This window comes from Molossus molossus, unplaced genomic scaffold, assembly GCF_014108415.1.
Source record: "Molossus molossus isolate mMolMol1 unplaced genomic scaffold, mMolMol1.p scaffold_m16_p_1, whole genome shotgun sequence".
NCBI lineage: Eukaryota > Metazoa > Chordata > Mammalia > Chiroptera > Molossidae > Molossus > Molossus molossus.
In genome coordinates, this window is record NW_023425344.1 from 164,520,425 (window position 1) to 164,540,362 (window position 19,938).

The window sequence follows — 19,938 nt, forward strand, 5'->3', positions numbered from 1 at the left end:
CTAACAGCCAGAGGGAAACGGAAGGCTCTTGCCAACAGCCTTGAGTGAGTCATCTTGGAAGTGGATGTTCTGTTTGCAGTCCTGGCCAACATCCTAACAGTAACCTCGTGACAGACCCTGAGCCAGAAGTACCCAGCTATGCTGTCCTGAATTCCTGACCCATAACTATCAGATAATAAATGTTTTAAGCCAGTAAGTTTCGGGGAAATCTGTTATGTAGCAAATGGTTTTCCTGTCATCATCAGCTGCTGCTTTAATTTCTCTCAGTAGCTGGCCTAGGTCCTCAAGTTCCTAACCTCATTTCCTCGTATACAACAAAAACACATCTTTGTGTGTGTGTGATGAAAGAGGCATGCGTATACTCATTTGACATAAAAAATCTAGTCCTAGTGTTTGGTCTTTTTTATTTTTTCTTTGCTGTCACTGGCAGAGGTTAATCCTTTAAAATTCCTAGTGATGTTATTTCTTCCTGCCTAGAAAGGGACATTTTTTCTCTCCCTAAAACTGCCAACTCTAACCTCATCTCTACCTTCTTATCTTCCAGACGCACAAACTCATACTAGTCTCATCTTAAAAAAATAAAATAAATAAATAAATCATTTGCCCTGGCCGGTTTGGCTCAGTGGTTAAAGCGTCGGCCTGCGGACGGGTAGGGCCTGGGATCGATTCCCGCTAAGGGCACGTACCTCGGTTGCAGTCTGTCCCCGGCCCGGTTGGGGTCATGTGGGTGGCAACTACCTTGATGAGCCTCTCTCACATTGATGTTTCTCTCTCTCTCTTTTCCTCTCTCTTTCCCTCCCACTCTATCTGAAGATGAATGCAAAAAAAAAAAAATGTCCTCAGGTGATTAAAAAAAAAATTCCATGACCCTACACCTTCCTTCAGCTTTTCCTTCTTCCAATCAAGAGGAGCCTATACTTTGATCCTTCCCCTTCCTTACCTCTTATTTGTATCTCAACACTGTATTTTACACTGCGGACCACTTTCGCCATTAAAACTTGTTTTCTTTGGCTTCTGTGACTGCATTCTTTTCTGAATCTCCTCCCAATCTCCTCCCATCTTGCTCCGCAAACTGAAGTTGGGTGATTTTAACCCTTCTGTCGGGTGCACCAACTGCCTACTACATGCAGTCTAAAATCACCTCTAGTCCAGACCACTTTCTTGAACTCCAGACCTCTATCTGTTCTGTTCGACTTGACTATCCTACAGGCATTTCAAACTTCACTTCACTATACTCCCCTGAAAATGCTCACCTTGATAATCTGTGTTTGGTACTATGAGTGTTCCACTCACTCTACCCTTTCAATTCCTAAACCATCTATCAGTCAATTCTGTTAGTACATGCTTAGTATTTTAGTTTTCATTATTCTACTTCTCTTTATCCTTACTGCTACTATCTTATCTACAACGATCTTGGTTTTTAAAAAAATTTTTTTAAATCCACACCCGAGGACATTTTTTGATATTTTGTTCAGATAAAGTGGGAGGGAGAGAGAGAAACATCAATGTGAAGGGGACACATTGAGTGGTTGCCACCCACACGACCCAACCAGGGCTGGGGACAAACTGCAACCGAGGTACGCACCCCTAGCAGGAATCGAACCTGGGTCTCTCTGGACCGCAGACTGACGCTCTAACCGCTGAGCCAAACCGGTCAGGGCACAATCTTGGTTCCCCCCCCCATATTTCCCCATAAAGAACCAGAGTGGTTCTTTATTTTTTTTTTTAATCCTCACCCAAGGATATTTTTCCATTTTTTGCACAGATAGAGTGGGAGGGAGAGAGAGAAAGAGAGAGAGAGAGGGAAACATCGATGTGAAAGGGACACATCGAGTGGCTGCCACCCGCACGACCAACCAGGGCCGGGGACAAACTGCAACCGAGGTACATGCCCTTAGCGGGAACCGAACCCGGGTCTTTCTGGACCGCAGGCGGATGCTCTAACCGCTGAGCCAAACCGGCCAGGGCCAGAGTGGTTCTTTAGAAATGCAAATCGCTTTACTCCCCTTAAAACCCTGTAGTACCTCGTGGCTCAGTAGTTGAGCGTTGACCCATGCACCAAGAGGTCGCTAGTTCAATTCCCGGTCAGAGCACATGCCCAGGTTCTGGGCCCGATTCCCGGTGGAGGGAATGCAGGAGGCGACCAATCGATGTTCTCTCTCATCTATGTTTCTATCCCTCTCTCCCTCTCCCTTCCTCTCCCTCTAAAAAAAAAAAAATCAATAAAGGAAAACAAACAAAACAAAACCCTGTAGTAATTTCCACATGCATGTTAAAAGCAGCCCAAATTACAGATTATGCCAAATCCCCCCTTATCTGGCCCTAAATACCATCCAATTCATCTCTTTTTCTACTAATCATCATTCACCACCCTCTCTTACTCTTTCCCCCCAAACCCATATTCTCATTTCTCTATCTGCTGTCCCCAGTGTACCTTACATTAGGTCTCCGGGTGTTTGATCAAAATTCTGTGCCTCAAATCCCTATTGATGAGGTCAAGTGGAGAATACTCCCCAAGCCTTTAAGAATTGATTCTTCGAAGAAGCCTCTTGAGGCAGATTCAGAGGAGTACCCCTGACATCCCCTTCGTCGGGGAAGGTGCTGCCCAGCTGTGGGGAGAGTGGTCAGCTGTTAGCTCCTTCAGGGTGGCCTTAGCTACAGAATTGCCTTGACTGAGAGCACCCTTCCTGGGGCAGCCAACGCCTGAGGATAAAGGCCAGGCCGTTTCTGTCCCACGTGGGACACTCTGATGGGCAATCTCTAGAGCTCTAAGGTTCGCTGAGCTTTTGGGGGCCTGCACTATAGTGTGATTTCTTCTTTTGCCCAAAATTGCTTTCCCCTGTTCCCTTCACATATTTGGTTCCTTCATGAAGCTCCTCCCCAAACTCCATTTTAGCATGAGCTTCCAGAGAACCCTACTGTGATACTCTGCCTAATTTACTCAAACAGAGCTGATTACTCTCATTTTTTTTTGCCAGTTAGTCTCCTTTTTATTATTGTACTAGAAATCCAGTGATTACTGTTGCCTTCAAGGAGAACCTTCTGTTATTAATCATATCCTATAGCAATTTATAGGCACTAGATTCCAAACTCTGAGTACAGAGTAGGTGGGTCAATAAACGCTGTATGCAGCTGAAACCTTTTTACCTTATGAAATAGAAGAAGCAAACGGTGACATTTATCCCCACTAGAACAAGTGGGGATACTTCGTAATTTGTCTAAAGACTTTTTACAATCACTTTAACATATGTTGTAAAAACCATTTAATAACAAGAGTAAACAAATTTTAATGAGTACAGAACATAATACTAGCTATCATTTATTGATATATGCCAGGTAATAAGTGAGATACTTCTCATGTATTATGTTACTGCTCTAACAATTTCCTGCAACTTAATATCCTTATTTTGTTAATAAGAAAACTAAGGCTCAGAGAAGTTGGGTAACTTGGCTAGTTAGTTAGCTAGTAAGCACTCAAGTGAGGATTTGAACCAGACTGGTCTTATTTTATATTTATAATGCATAGCTTATGCACTTTTAAGTATACTCTGCATATTAAAAAGTTGTGTCAGCTACTCATGGATCATATTATATTTAAAGAATAGCATTAGAGCTCTGGCTGGTTTGGCTCAGCGGACCGGAGAGTCCTGGATTCGGTTTCCGCTAAGGCCACGTACCTTGGTTGCGGTTCATCCCTGGCTCCGGTTGGGGTTGTGTGGGTGGCAACCATTTGATGTGAGTCTCTCACATCGATGTTTCTCTCTCCCACTTCATCCTTCTCTCCGTCCCACTTTATCTGAAGATAAATGCCAAAATGTCCTCGGGTGAGGATTAAACATTGGAGCCCGGCCCGATCCCCAGTGGGGGGCATGCAGGAGGTGGCCAGTTGATGTTCTCTCTCATAGATGTTTCCATCTCGCTCTCCCTCTCCCTTCCTCTCTAAAATCAATAAAGAAAAAAAAATTTTTTTTTAAATTTTCCTAATAGCTTTTTCTAAATTATGAAAATGTGTTTGTTTCAGTGGTCAACAGACCAATGGTGAGTCATTATCAAAAGACAGGTGGTTAGATCAGGCCACTTCCCATTCACCAGTCAGCTCTACTGTCACTCTGCCATGTGCTACATTTTTTATTGCAGATGCTTTTTTATTATTTTTTTTTCTTTTTCTTTTTTTTAATCCTCACCTGAGGACATTTTTCCATTTTCTTGTTCAGATAGAGAGGGAGAGAGAGGAAGAGAGAGAAAAATCGACGTGAAAGGGACACATTGAGTGGCTGCCACCCACACGGCCCAACCAGGTGCTGGGGACAAACTGCAACTGAGGTACATGCCCTTAGCAGGAACCGAACCGGGTCTCTCACCGCAGGCCGACGCTCTCACCACTGAGCCAAACCGGCCAGGGCTTTATTATTATTGATGTGACCCTTCTGATTTCCCAGTGTTGTATTAAAAAGTCTGTAGAGTTTTCTGTAATATAAAGATAATATTTCCATGGTTTTTTATATAACATTCTTTTTAAAAATTTTATTTTTCTTTTTATTTATTGATTTTATAGAGAGAGGAAGGAAGAGAGAAAAATATCAGTTTGTTGTTCCACTTAATTGTGCATTAATTGGTTGTGTCCTGCAAGTGCCCTGAGCGGGGACTAAACTCGAAACCTTGGTATCAGGACGATGCTCGAACCAGCTGAGCCCCTCAGCCAGGGCTCGAGTGACATTCTTACCTTAGTACTGGAACTTAACGAAATCAGCCTGGAAATGTGCCTGGGCAAACATATGCCTAAACCATTTAGACCAGTTTATCCTATTTTAAAAGGTTGTGAGTTTCCATACTTTTCCTTGAAAACCTATATAGCATATCTCCTTCGGGGATTTCATAATAATCCTTTCTATGCCTATGAAAGTGCCTATTTGTCAATGGTTTCATAGATAATGACACCTAAAGCACCGTGGCAAAATATAAAGAACTCCTATAACTCAACAATAAAAAGACAACTCAATCTAAAAATGGACAAGGGATCCCTGGCTGGTGTGGCTCAGTTGGTTGGGCATCATCTCATGCACCAAAAGGATGCCTGTTCGATTCCTGGTCAGGGCACATGCCCAAATTGTGGGCCAAATCCCCAGTGCAGGGCATGCAGGAGGTGGCCAGTTGATGTTCTCTCTCATCGATGTTTCTCTCTCTCTCTCCCTCTCCCTTTCTCTAAAATCAATAAAAAGACAAAAAATTTAATGTTTAAAAATAACATTAGATTACATTTGAAGGTCACTCACCGTCAATATACAGGCTTCTGGCCATTTACTGGTATTAAAGGTTAAAGAAAGTAAAATGAGAACATAGGTGTTTCTATCCACTCACACTCTCTAACCACGAATGTCGTAAATATGGTCTCTTTCAGGTGAGACTACTAAACACGATCAAGTCAGTAGCTTCTGAAAAAACTGTCCCTCTTGTTTTTTAAAACAAACTGAACAGCTGCTTCCAAAGAGCTTTAATTACCTGGATCCCAACAGTCAAGAACTGTTGTTAAAGCACTCCGAAGAAGGCCAGTCCACGCAGTCCGGCTCTTCTCTGCTCTGGCCATGGGAGAAGCTAATATTCCTTTCAGAGCCTGCAGGGAAGCGGCAACTGTTGATGATAACTGGCCCCCAGGCAACTTCACAGCAGTTTCTCTGAGGACCCCAATGGTGAGGTACAATATAGTAGGGAGAACTGAGATGCTTCCTGTAAGATACATTTTAAAAAACACTCTGTATTTCAGTCTATGTATATAGTTCCTAAAAAGAAATCATCACTCAGTAAGACAAAGTCAAAGATTTCTTGCTTTTAAGGTTATTTTTCATAGGGACTAAAACTGTTAAAATGATTCAAGATACCTTTAGATTGTGAAGAATGGATTGTATGTTGGTTAAAATTGAAAATGTTATTTAAGTTGTGTCACAGTATCAGCATCTTTGACTGTCTCATTTTGTTTTATTTTACTTTTAAGACATTTTTAGCAACCCACTCAGTACAAAATATTAAAGTTTTCATGGCTACTAAAGAGTTGAAAAGTCAGTTATGTTTAAAATGAAGGAGATTAAAGCTAAAATGCTGACTTTAATTTTCCCAGAGGCTACTCAACAAAACTTACGTAGCATATTTTCACCCCCAATCCTCTGCTAGTCACTTTCTCTGCCACTAAGGAAGTGTGTGAGAACAAGAAACATACGTTTTAATTCAAATTGAAGTCTAAAGGCATGTTAAAAATAAGATAGCACATAAATAGGTCAAGACACACTTAAGCAGAAATATGCTTACCAGTTGAAAAGGATTAAGTATGGAGTACCTATTATGTGCTAGATTTCCTAGAGGATAAAAAATTTCAATAGAAATAAGACATCTCGCCCTGGCCAGTTTGGCTCAATGGTTAGAGCGTCGGCCTGCAGTCCAGAGAGACCCGGGTTCGGTTTCCGCTAAGGGCACGTACCTCGGTTGCAGTTTGTCCCCGGCCCTGGTTGGGTCGTGCGGGTGGCAGCCACTCGATGTGTCCCTTTCATGTCGATGTTTCTCTCTCTCCCTCTCCCCCCAACTCTATCTGAACAAAAAATGGGAAAATGTCCTCAGGTGAGGACAAAAAAAAAAGAAGACATCTCTCTCTCTTTATACACACACACACATATATGTATGTATATTCTTTGTATGTAATAATCAATTACATATAATGAATGCCTCCATATTATACATAAAAACTATGTATCTACATACAGAAGTAACACACACACATATATATACATACATATACATATTCATATACATCGGGAAGCCTCACAGCTGAGGTAGGCCTAGAGTCGAACTTCAAAGGAATGCAACATTTTAATTAGAAGAGAAGGGATGGGGTCAAGTAACACCATGGATAACAGCACAGAACAAGGATGAGCACGATGCCTCGTGGGTTTAAAATTCACACAGAAGGAATGCAGAGGACACAGTGACTCAGCAGAGCCCTGTGCAGAGCCTTAAGCTGCTATATTAAAAGGATGGACTTGATTCCAAACAGAACTGGATTTGATGACAAACTCCTGTCACCACTGAGGCAGGGAAAGTCCATTAGATAATGCATACCAAAAACAATTGCCCAAGAGTGATAACTGCCACTGACTGGTTTAAAATACTGTCGACCAAACAAAAGCATACCTGTACTACATGCCAGTCTCTATATTTACTTTCACCCTTTTAGTAAAACAAATTACTAGGATGTAATGTTAATCTTAAAGGATTAATAACATTACCCACACCTTTGGATCAGATTTGGCTGAATGAGAAAAGAATTATCAACCATTATCTCCTTTATATATTGAAACCGTTGCTCTCCTTCCAGGCCGGTAAGCGACCACACCCCGCAGCATACCTTCAGGAGAGCACACTGCGGGAAGTTCCGACAGGATAACTAATGCAGCGGAGACCAATCGACTTCCATCTTCTGACAGCAGCTGTGGCTTTGTCGCTTTTACTCCTGGGCTACCCGTCAATTTAGGGTTTAGTTCTGGGAGCTGTCTGACTAGAATGCACACACACAATTCCAGTGCTGCGAACACCAGAGACTTCCCGGGCACCAGTCCTCCGGTGTCCTTCCCCTCTCCGAACTCCGGCAGGGTTTCCTTTTCGGCAGCCCCATCATCAACTAAAAGACAGAAAGAAGAGTGTGGAATAAATGCTTTGTATTTACTTTGCTTCTGGTAGATGGCAATTTCGTTCATTTCTATTGTAGGCAACACATGAAAATGACTTGTTTTGGGTGTTCAAGACTGAAAGAGAAAGCAGTTAGGAAGGTTAAAGTAGTTTTTATTATGACTTCTTCATGCAATGAATCGAAAAGAACCTTGGTAACCCTCCTGGTCTTAAAATATTTTCTGGTTGGCCCTGGCCGGGTAGCTTAGCTGATTAGAATGCCATCCCCATATGCCAAGATTGTGGGTTTGATCCCCAGTCAGGGCACATACAAGAATTAATCAAGCCCAGCCGGTGTGGCTCAGTGGTTGAGCGTCGACCAAGAGGTCACTGGTTTGAGTCCCGGTCAGGGCACATGCCCAGGTTGTGGGCCTAATCCCCAGTGGGGGACATGCAGGAGGTGGCCAATTGATGTTCTCTCTCATCGATGTTTCTCTCTCTAAAAACTCAATAGAGGGGCACATTGAGTGGCCCGGGGTCCAAAGAGACCTGGGTTCGGTTCCCGGCACGTACCTCAGTTGCAGTTTGTCCCCGACCCTGGTTGGGGTTGTGCAGGAGGCAGCCACTCGATGTGTCCCTTTCATGTCGATGTTTCTCTCTTTCTCTTCCTTCCTCTCTCCCTCCCACTCTATCTGAACAAAAATGGAAAAATGTCCTCAGGTGAGGATTAAAAACAAAAAGAATGTGAACCTGACCATGGCTGGTGTGGCATAGTTGGTTGTAGTACTGTCCTGTACACCAAAAGGTGGTGGGTTCGATTTCTGGTCAAGGCACATACCTCGGTTGTGGGCTCGACCCCCGGTTGGGGCATGTATGAGAGGCAACTGATGGATGTTTCTCTCTCTACTTTCCTCTCTCTAAAATCAATTAAAAAAATATAAAGAATGTGCACCTGATGACTAAAGCTCTAGCACTGACCTTGTGACCTTAAGACAGAAAGATAGGAACCAAGGTCCCCGATGTCTTTATGAAGCTGCCATACCAGCCCAGGACTACCTGCCTCTGGATTTTTTTTAGATGAGAGGATATGTCCTTGTGGGATTTTTTTTTTTTTAATTGATTTTTAAATAGAGAAGGGAGAAAGAGGAAAAACATTGATATGAGAGAGACACATTGATTGGTTGCCTCCCACATGACCCAGACTAGGGCTGGGGATCAGACCCTTCAGTCCAAGGGCTGACACTTAACTGCTGAGCCAAACCGGCCAGGGCTTTCCTTGTGTTTTAAATCCAGTTATATTCGGTTTTTTGTTATAGGTAGTCAAATGCAATCTTGAATGATTAACTCACCAATACCAAATTAGACTTGTAAATAAACCATCTAATCATTTTGTAAAATCTAGGTCATTAAAAAATTGGTAGTTGTTCTTTCCATGTACATTAGTAAACTTTTTTGGCTAGTATAAGTACTCGATTAGAATAAGGGATTTTTTTCGTGTCCAGGGTTTTGTTAAAATTTTGATTTTCTCAAGGAATCGTAGTTTAGCTATTGACAATATCCAAGCTAACATGTAAAGGCGAATGGGAGAACTTACAGCCATACCTGGAGACATTTCATTTGTGCTTCACATAATAGATCATCAGAATGACATAGACACATAAGCAATACTTTAAAAAATAATGATGCTATGTGATTAATTTAGCATTGTGGGTTAAATTCACCTTCTGCACTTCGTCTTTTCTCCTTCACGTGTTCTTGGGCGGCACAGATAATCTGTCTTACCACTTCAAGTGAAGCCAACTGAATGCAAGGTGATTCTCGGGTCAAAATTACTCGATGTAGTACAGTCAACAACTCGATACCCAATTCCTATCATAGAAAACATTTAGGGGAGATTGTATTGGAAATACTTTCTTTAAAAGAAATACCAATGCTAAATTCTATGACAAAATCCAGAAATAAAGACTATAACAAATTGGTTACACAAAGATAAAGTTATGTGACACCTGGTCCACTTTGAACCAACTCCAGGTTGTTTCTCGTCCAGTCTTGAGGGAGACGGCACACAGGCCCTAAACTGGGAGAACAGAGAAGGAAACTTCCAAAACAAGACGAGAAATTTGGCTAAAGAAAAAAAAAAATACAAGGACTGCCATGTAGATTCTCGGATTTAAAGAAGTTTTTTTTTTGTAATAACAAAGAATAATGAAGTAGTATAACACTGAAAGTGGATAAGCTAATAAGCATAGAATGGATATCTCTGTAAGAATAAAATACACGGAACAAATAATATTTCCTTTCCCCCTTTTCTCTTATACTGGTTACTCTAGTGATTGTCTTTCATCTTTGAAAATAACAGAGTATATCTATTATTATAATACTTGTTTTAACATACAGAATATACAAACACAAAATGTTTAAAATTTATTCAAGTACAATCTAAGTCAAGTAGGAATCTGATTAATACTTTAAACTTAATAAACGATAGGGTCAATAAGGTAACTAATAGTCCATATATAAAGAGGAAATCATCCCATCCATGTCTCTTAACATCCAAGAGTGAATGATAGAAGGTTTACACACTGTAACACAGGATGCTGAGGGTGCCTGCCCAGGGCAGAGTTGCTCTTGGGAAAGCAGCTAAAGGAAATGCCATACTTTGTACAAAGATCAGTCATAACTGAGTCATATATTAGCATCTGACTCCACCTATAGGCTAGTCAGTGGTCTCTTAAAAAGGCCTGGAGGGAGAGCTCAGACAACAGGAGTACTTTGTAATCGACAGGAACTACATGAACCAAGTAGATTCTTAAGGAAATGGAATATAATATACAGATGTACATGAGGAGCAGGGCACATGGAAGCAGAGAGAGGCAAAGAAGGAACACCACCTGTAACTAGTGGCTATTATACTTTCCCATCATCGTAGAAAGTCTGACTGAAGAGCTGCTATACAGAGCGGGTAGCTGGTGGCAGCAGACAGAAGCGCAGCGGAAGCAGAGACAGTGTGGCAGTCAGAGGCGCCACTGCTCCAGGCCAGCGGCTGCTGGCGGCATTCCAGTCCTGAGGCCTCGCTGTGCAGCTGCTTAATTTTCTTTTTACTTCTGTGTTCATTCTCTGTTTGCTGTAGTAACCTGAACATGTTTCTGTTCCTGTTCCTTGAAATCTACAGAGGCCTAACAGAAAACAATGAATCACCTGATCACTGCCAATTTTAGATCTGGGCCAAGGAACATCTAGAAGGGCCTGTAATGCATGTAAACAAGCGGTGATGCTTTCCATGGTTGCATCTGAGCGCAAGGAACACAGAAATTCCACACTGATTCCTGTAGAAAGCAGAAAGAGAGAGGGAGGCGTCTTTGAGATTCTTAGTTTATGAAGTTAAATAATTTTTCGTTTTGGTAAGATGTATAAATAAGTTTAGCAAAAAGGAAGTGCAAACAAGCTACAATAAATTTAGGACTCTAAACAATTACGTAATAAGGTAAATCTTTTAATTGTTTTTATCTGCATGTACACAAGGAATCTCAATGAGGCTTGTGCACTATTGTGTAGTTGCTATAAAATAGTTAAAAGACGCAAACATTAAAACAAACTGTCCCAGAGATTGTAACATGTAGAGTTATTATTGCGTGATTACCATGTATCAGACACTGTACTTTACACACATTTTCATTTAATTGTCACAATACCTGAGGAAGTAGGTAGCATTATCACTATTCTTTCTGAGAGAAGAAAACACACACACAACATGTTTAAGTAATTTAATCTGCACAAGGTCAGTCACAATGGGGTATATCTAGAGTTTGAACTTAGGTAGCGAAATTGCACAGCTTATGCTCACAATAACTCTGCTATCTTTCATTCTATAAAAGCCTGTTTTAAAAAGCTCTCATTGCTCTGGCCGGTTTTGCTCAGTGGTTAGAGCGTCGGCCCGCAGACCAAAGAGTCACAGGTCCGATTCCAGTCAAGGGCACGTACCTTGGTTGCAGTTTGTCCCTGGCCCTGGTCAAGGTCGTGTGAAAGGCAACCAGTCGATGTGTCCCTCTCATGTTGATGTTTCTCTCTCTCTCCCTCCCTCCCACTTTAAAAATATCCTCGGGTGCCCTGACCGGTTTGGCTCAGCGGTTAGAGCATCGGCCTTTGGACCAAAGAGTCCTGGGATTGACTCCGGCCAAGGGCACGTACCTCAGTTGTGGTTCATCCCTGGCCACGGTTGGCGTCATGCGGGTGGCAATCAACCGATGTGTCTCTTTCACATTGATGTTTCTCTCTCTCTCTCTCATTCCCCCTCCCACTCTGTCTGAAGACAAATGTAAAAACATCCTCAGGTGAGGATAAAAATAAAAAAATAATAAAATAAAATAAATAAAATAAAATAAAATGAGCCCTGGCCTGTTTGGCTCAGCGGTTAGAGCGCCGGCCTGCGGTCCGGAGAGACCCGGGTTCGGTTCCTGCTAAGGGCGCGTACTTCGGTTGCAGTTTGTCCCCGGCCCTGGTTGGTCGTGCGGGTGGCAGCCACTCGATGTGTCCCTTCACGTCGATGTTTCTCTCTCTCTCTCCTTCCTCTCTCTCCCTCCCACTCTATCTGTACAAAAAATGGAAAATATCCTCGGGTGAGGATAAAAAAATAAATAAATAAATAAAATAAAATAAAATAAAATGAAAAGCTCTCATCTTGCCCAGCCAGTGTGGCTCAGTGGATTGAGCGTTGTCCTACAGACTGAGAGGTCACAGACTGAGAGGTCCCAGTTGGATTCCCAGGCAGGGCACATGACTTCATTTAATCAAAAACTTATTTATAGGTAAGAATGAAGTAGGTAAAATACGAAAAACATTTATTCCATTTATTCTAGAAACTCACTGTACCTTTGAAAGATACCTTACTTTACAAGTCAAAGTTCCAGGAAAGACAGAAAATGTGTTAAACTTCATAAATGTAAAAATCTCAATTACCTTTGACTTTAGATATATGTTTTCAATTCTGTACCTTTGAGTATACTTTTCTTAAATCTTGCAATCCTTGAGAATGGGCAAAGCGGGGGGAACGACCCCTCAGTACATTGATATTTTTTATATATACACTACTAAGAAATTCAGAACAATTGTAGATACCACATGTCTCTTTAAAAAATTCTGTGGAGAGAACTAGGCTTCTCTTGCAATGTCTATAATTCAATTTGATGTTAAAGTCAGCTTGTAATGGGATTCTAGATTTAACACAATGAAATCTGCAATTTTATAAAACGTATAGGCTATCACTAATACCTAATACAGAACGAGGTAACAGCCACCAAGAGCCGAGAGGCAGCGAGGTGCAATTCAAGAAAACCTCTGTAGGGCTGGAAACTTGTAAGCTTTTCTACTGACCTAAAATAAGATGGAATCTGTCAGAGTAGACATCCTCAGGGGACTTGACTGCAGCGCCAGATGACGAACCCTGACACATGGAAGTTGGTGTTACGGGCCTTGAGAGATTAGCTGCTCCTTCGTCGGGGTCGGCAACAACAAAGCCTGTGCTTGTAAGCCACAATGCTGTAGCATGGAGGATGAGCGCCCATGAGTTGTTATAATGCAGTTTTGCATTTTCACTAGTCTCTGCTGTGTAGAAAGCACCACCTACAAAAAAGGGGGAGCAAACAGTTTCAGGAGGAATAAAAGGGATTGGCTCACACTACGTTTTCTGTTTTCTCTGTTACTAGATGTAGACCATTCCTATCTTCCCAAAACTTCCTTTAAGACCCTTTCTAATCAGTCCTTAAGGCAACTATTTTCTGATTTTTATCAACACAGATTAGTTTTGCCTGTTGTTGGACTTAATATAAATGGAAAAATATATAGTGTGCACTTGTTTGTGATAGATTTTTGCTTAACAATGTTTTTTTGGAGACTAGTCCATGCTGCTATGTTATCAGTGTTTTTATTTCTATTGGGAGTACAGGTGTTGGGTCACAGGGCTGAAATGCCTTTCCAGCTTTATTAGAAATTTCCAGGCTAATTCTTACATTTTTATTTTTAATCATAAGATATTTTAAAAACAAATATGTGATGTGTGTATGTGTGTTTAAACAAATACTGATATCCATTTACCTAGATGAACATTTACCTACTAGATGAACATTTTCCTACTTCCAAGATTAATGTAACGTTTTGCCTTTCTTAAACCTTACTTTATAGATAGATATATAACCCCTAACCTAATACTTTGTTAACACCTCTAATTCTTGCCCTTCTTTCTGTAACCACTTTCCTCAAGTCAGAGTGGATCAGTCCCAAGTATGGTCTTACACTGTCAAAATAGATGTTTGTACTCATAAATAATATGCTATTATTTTGTGTTTAAGTTTACTTGAAAGGCATCATATTATATGTATCTTTTTTAAACTTGCTTTTTTTTCACCTAACATGTTTTTGAGATTCACTCATGTTGATTTATGTCTGTCATTCACTTTTGCTGATAAATTATGGCAATAAATCAGTTTATTTCCATTTTTATGCTATTGAAAAGTACAAAAACCACTCTACATCATATCTCTGTGTATAACTTCAATTCGAATTCTAACAGAACTTGACAGGCTGACACTAAAATTCATGGCATGGAGTTAAAAAAAAAAGAAAAAGCCATTTTAGAATAGCGTGAAGATTAAGTGTGGTTACCAAACATCCAATCCACAAAATGTAATATTAGTAACTAACTATAAAATTAGATTCCTATTCACATTCCACATACACAAACTTCATTCTAGCTGAACTGAAGTCCACAATGTAAAAAAAGCAAAACTATAAAGCTTATAGGTCTTCATGATCTTAAGTAAAACAACATATGAGGTACTTATACAAACACACAAACCATAAATGACAGATTACATTAATTTTAAAAAGGTAAAAGAACCCTGGCTGGTTTGGCTCAGCAGTTAGTGTCGGCCCATGGACCAATGAGTCGCAGGTTCGATTCCGGTCAAGGGCATGTACACCTCGGTTGCGGCTGGCCCCAGCCCTGACTGGGGTCGTGCAGGAGGTAACCAGTCGATGTGTCCCTCTCATGTCGATGTTTCTCTCTCTCTCCCTCCCACTCTATCTGAACAAAAATGAAAAAATATCCTCAGGTGAGAATTAAAAAAAGAAGAAAAAAAAAGTTAAAAGAAATAACAAGCTAAAGACTGGGAGAAGTTATCTGCAAGACATCGAACCACAAAATAATAATATTAAAAATATGCAAAGGATGGACAAATTAGTAAGAAAATAACAAATACCAAGTAGAAAACAGGCAGTGATTGTGACTAGGTGATTTATGGAAGCTCATAAACCTGTGAAAAAAGATTCTCAATCAAGAAAATAATAAAACGATGAAATAGCACTTCATACCCATCAGACTGGTATAAATTAAGTATGGTAACATAATCGTGGGGAGATTTAGTGAAACAGAAACATGTTGTTTCGTGTAATGTAAATTGTTATGACCACTTCGGAGAGCGATTTGGCAGTGTGCTGGGAGTGAAGATGTGCATGCCTCAGGACCTAGCCAATCACCTTCAGTGTGTCTAACCTAAAGCAACTCTCACACACTTATTCTATGAATGAAAATTATTCTGGGGAAAATATTTCAGATAAACATTTACCTGCTAAATAAAGGAGAAGTACTGAGAAGTTATTGTCACTCTAGGAATTATGTAAATATTTTACCCGCTTACCTTCAATAGGAAGCTGGGAGGCAAATTCTGAAGGCAAAGTTAAGAGAGCAAAGTCCTGAAGTGCAGCGAGCCAGAGCCTACTTAGTGTGCCCAGGTCTGTGTGTACTAGATCGAGCAGTCCGTGTGATGAGTACGACCCATTTCTAACACTCTCTTCTGAACAGGTGGTAGTCTTCAAAGGTTCTTTGTGGTGTTTATGTCTTTCTACAGCGATTATGTAGACCTGTTAAAAGTTAATTTGTAAATAGGAAGATCTTGTGCTCATTGAAGAGGCGCTATAATATTCTTATCTTGCTGAGGAGGCGGACTTAACTTTGAGTATACTGGACCTGAAATGCATTGTGATACCTAAAGGAATACATGTGTAACCACACACACAATGGGGAAGAGAGATCCAAAAGGGTTATCTTCAATGACAACATCAGGGATAACAAAACTTGGTATAAATATGCTGCCACTCTGCACTTTGACAACCAGGATAGCTGTTACTAAATGATCTTAGCACTCTTTCCCACTGAGTCGTGTTATCGCCTTCAAATCCATCTCAAAATAAGATTTCAAGTGGCCATCTCGGAACTACAGTAGACTGAAATACTAAAAGTATTCCTTTCAAAGTTACCATTAAATCACTACAAAGAGTTTATACACACAGACTTAACATGGACTGTTTAGGATTATAGGATGTTAAAATATTCAACATAGTACATAACATGCTGTACTACCCTTTTATCTACAGCTCTAAAATCCAGTAAGCTCTGAAAAAATACAAATTTCTGGAAAACAAATATCGTGGCAAAATGACTGAATTTATGTGAGGCTATTCATCCAACTCAGTGTGAACATTCAAATGTTTTATTACAGATACATTAATTATAGATTCCATGGTATTGCCCCAGACTTCCTGGATGAATACATGGAGTATGCAATGTATTACTTTTCGGAAATCCCCTAAATCTGAATTCCAAATATTATCCAGAGCCAAGGATTTCAGATAGCAGACTATGAACCTCTTTTATGCAGAATCTGTTGGTCAGTCATTATCTTTACTGAGGAAAGAATAGGAGCAGAGAATGGGCTTAAGCAAGAGGACACAGATTCAAATAATTATAAAGAACATTATATCGACAGAGAATTACTTGTAAAATAGGTTATGGAGACTACAGGTAAAAGTATATGTTTAAAAGCATGAAGAGTTGACTGTTGCCCTGGCCAGTTTGGCTCTGCAGTTAGAATTTTGGCCTGCAGACCAAAGAGTCTGAGGTTTGATTCCGGTTAAGAGCGTGTACCTCGGTTGTGGTTTGGTCCCAGCCCTGGTCAGGGTAGTGCAGGAGGCAAGCAATTGATATGTCTCACTCACATCGATGTTTCTCTCTCTCTCTTTCTTTGTCCCTCCTTCCCTCCCACTCTATCTGAAGATAAATGGAAAAGTATCCTAGGGTGAGGATTAAAAAAAAAAAAAAGAGTTGACTGTTAAAGATAGATCTAGCTTATTAAATCTAGGCATAACTACTTCCTAATCCTAGCCCTGGCCAGGTAGCTCAGCTGGTTAGAGCGTTATCATAATACACCAAAGTTGTGAGTTTGACCCCTGATCAGGACACATACAAAAATCAATGAATGATTGCATAAATAAGTGGAGCAACAAATTGATCTCTCTCTCAAATCAATAAAAAGAACCAACTCTTGGTTTCATTAATTTAAAAAGATGTCAACCCTAAATATGAAAATAAAATAGAGATTCTATAAGCTTCAGGTTTTCATTAGCTGTACTGGAGGAAACCCTTTCTTACATATTGATTAATTCTCTCAGTTGCAATGTTAAGACAATGCACATTAATTAAAATGATATATGAACCCAGACTGGCCAAGTTTGGTAACTGCTAAAGCTGGATGATGGGTATAAGTGGGTTCATTATACTATTATATTCACTTTCATATCTGCTTGAACATTTCCGTAATAAATAAAACAAACAAACAACAGAGCTCTCTCCTTGATTAGACAAATCAAGCATTTTAATATAAGATTTCTCTAATCTTAGAAAAGGAAATGACTTATTATTTAATATACATAAGTCATCTACAAAACAGCATACAAAACTAAAGTGTGTGTTATAAAGTTAATAGAACATATAAGCAAACCCACATTTCTAGTAATTCAGATTTCAATAAAAGATAACTTTCATTGGCTATTTTAGCAATAGATAACAGACAATAAAGAACATTTTGGAATGCTTGGCCAAAATATCAATTAACATGTAATAAAATGTTGAAAGCCTTTTGTTAACCTTAGAAAAGGACTTATTTGTGTTTTTAAAAGTTAATTTCAGTTTATGGCCTAAGGTGTTTAACAACTTCCAAAACTTCCATTATAAATTAAGAAGTACTAACCTCTGCCCAGGCTTTTAGCACAGCTAAGATCTCCATGGTAGAAGCACTTTCATTATATAAGTGACTTAGAGCTTCTTTTCCAGCCTGTATTTTTGTTAATGATGAAACAAGCAAATGATGAACTCTTCGGAGATCATTAAGGTCACTTACAACTCCACTTGCTATCCAGGCACTACAAACCTGTTTTTTTTTTAAAAAAAAATAAGAAGTTACATTTAAAAATTATAAATGGTCCCTTGTGAGTTTAGCAGAGCTCACCACACTTTAGGAATCTAGTCAATGAAATCACCCTGCTATCAGAAACCCAATGGATGCTGCTGATAATGACTCAAAAGCCAGCATTTCAAAAGAAAATACAGTCTAATGTTGAAGCAAGGAAACCAGTACTAAATAGTTTATAAAAATGAGGAGCTTCAGATGTTATGTATATGGAGAAATAAAGCCACAGAAGGCACCACTTTCATAAATGTTTGGATTGACATTTGAATTAAATCTTCAATCTTGATTATTTCAATATTTTAAAATCTGGTTCTGTCTGGCCGGTGTGGCTCAGTGGTTGAGCATCAACCCATGCGCCAAGAGGTCACCGGTCAGGGCACATGCCCAGGTTGTGGGCCTGATCCCAAGTGGGGGGCATGCAGGAGGCGGCCACTCAATGTTCTCTCTCATCGATGTTTCTATCTCTCTATTCCTCTCTCTAAATATCAATAAAGAAAAAAATATCTGATTAATTAATATAACTTTCTTGAAAGATAAAGCATCTAATACCAAAACCCCAAAGAAGATTTTGATTCTTCTGAAGGCAAGATATTAAAAACTTCTTTAAAACCAATTTAATACAAAACATCATTAATAATTTTCCAATTCAAAAAGTTTACTCAATTACTAGGGATGTTTATGGTTTTCCTGGGTGTCACGGTATTTCTCTTCTTCCAGAGGAAATTTACTTTTTCCTTTTCCATCTATTTACTCACTTCTTGCCTCATTTTACAAAATTCCAAGTGGCTTACAGCAAGAACACACACAATAAAGTGATTGATAGACCAGAGACTCAGTATAACATTGAAACAGTTGGCTGAATATTGAAGGTACTCAAATACTTCCTAAATACAACTGAATAAAAGAAAGTTGAAAGACTGAACTAAAATCAACTTTTAAAATATGTTTATAATTAGCCCTGGCCGGTTTGTCTCAGAGGTTAGAGCGTTGGCCTGCGGTCCAGAGAGACCCGGGTTCGGTTCCCGCTAAGGGCGTGTACCTCAGTTGCAGTTTGTCCCCGGCCTTGGTTGGTCGTGTGGGTGGCAGCCACTCGATGTGTCCCTTTCACGTCGATGTTTCTCTCTCTCTCCCTTCCACTCTATCTGAACAAAAGATGGAAAAATGTCCTCAGGAACCGAAGCAGGGCCTCTCTGGACCGCAGGTCGACGCTCTAACCACGGAGCAAAACCGGCCAGGGTAGGATTTTACTTCTTAAGCTTTATCTTTTTAGGCATTTACCTGACATGCTTTGGCAGTGACATCAGGTGGTGTCTCTGAAGTGAAGGCTGGTCTAAGTGCTGCTCCTACCTGGCAAGAAATTATATGACATATCAAGTAAGACAGCACAAGCTTTCTCTTTAATGTTATTAAAACTGTTTATAATAGGTATTATAGACACCTGTTGTTTTTGCCCACCCAGTAGACTGCCTCCTGCTTCTACCTAAGAGCACCCCAACTTTCCTTTCGGGAACCTCCTCTCTCCCCAAGTATTAGTTCATGTTGTTGCTATGGGGCTGACAGAAACCCGTGCAGGGATAATGAGAATTCCACTTAAGACTTTTGCTGGGAGTACTGGGAAAGAAGCCTCATCTCTGTATAAGATTCTGGATGCTTCTTAGGGAACCATCTTGATACCACGTGGAGAGAGCAAATTTGAGAATAAAGCCAGTGTAGAACCAATCAGAGTCAAGTAAGATTTCTGAACACAATTTTCCTTTTCTGCATAGCGAGTTGTAATTTCTTCCTATCATTCACAATTTTAAGAGGACTGAAAATATTACAGAGCTCCCTTACAGGACTGAAAATATTAAGTTGAATTATATTTTATTCTGATATGACAGTTCTGTGCACTCCTTTCCTTTTGCTTTCTCCCTAAGCATCCATTGGCATCACCTGCTGGGAAGACATGATGGAGGCTGCTCGCTGGTGAATTGCTCTGATCTCCCTAACT

At 40.2% G+C, this 19,938-nt stretch overlaps 1 protein-coding gene across 7 annotated transcripts in view; it reads right to left on the reverse strand.

Moving 5' to 3' along the window:
• The window catches only part of HEATR5A (HEAT repeat containing 5A), a 125,345-nt gene that overhangs the window by 9,201 nt on the left and 96,206 nt on the right, over positions 1–19,938 (reverse strand). For all 7 annotated transcript variants that reach the window (XM_036258953.1, XM_036258945.1, XM_036258927.1 and 4 more), the window contains 8 exons: positions 19,227–19,295; positions 17,730–17,909; positions 15,342–15,564; positions 13,021–13,269; positions 10,849–10,976; positions 9,372–9,519; positions 7,391–7,663; positions 5,500–5,724 (listed from right to left, as the gene is read on the reverse strand). In XM_036258953.1, coding sequence (XP_036114846.1) covers positions 5,500–5,724; positions 7,391–7,663; positions 9,372–9,519; positions 10,849–10,976; positions 13,021–13,269; positions 15,342–15,564; positions 17,730–17,909; positions 19,227–19,295 — 1,495 coding nt within the window. The remainder of the gene's footprint in view (positions 1–5,499; positions 5,725–7,390; positions 7,664–9,371; positions 9,520–10,848; positions 10,977–13,020; positions 13,270–15,341; positions 15,565–17,729; positions 17,910–19,226; positions 19,296–19,938) is intronic.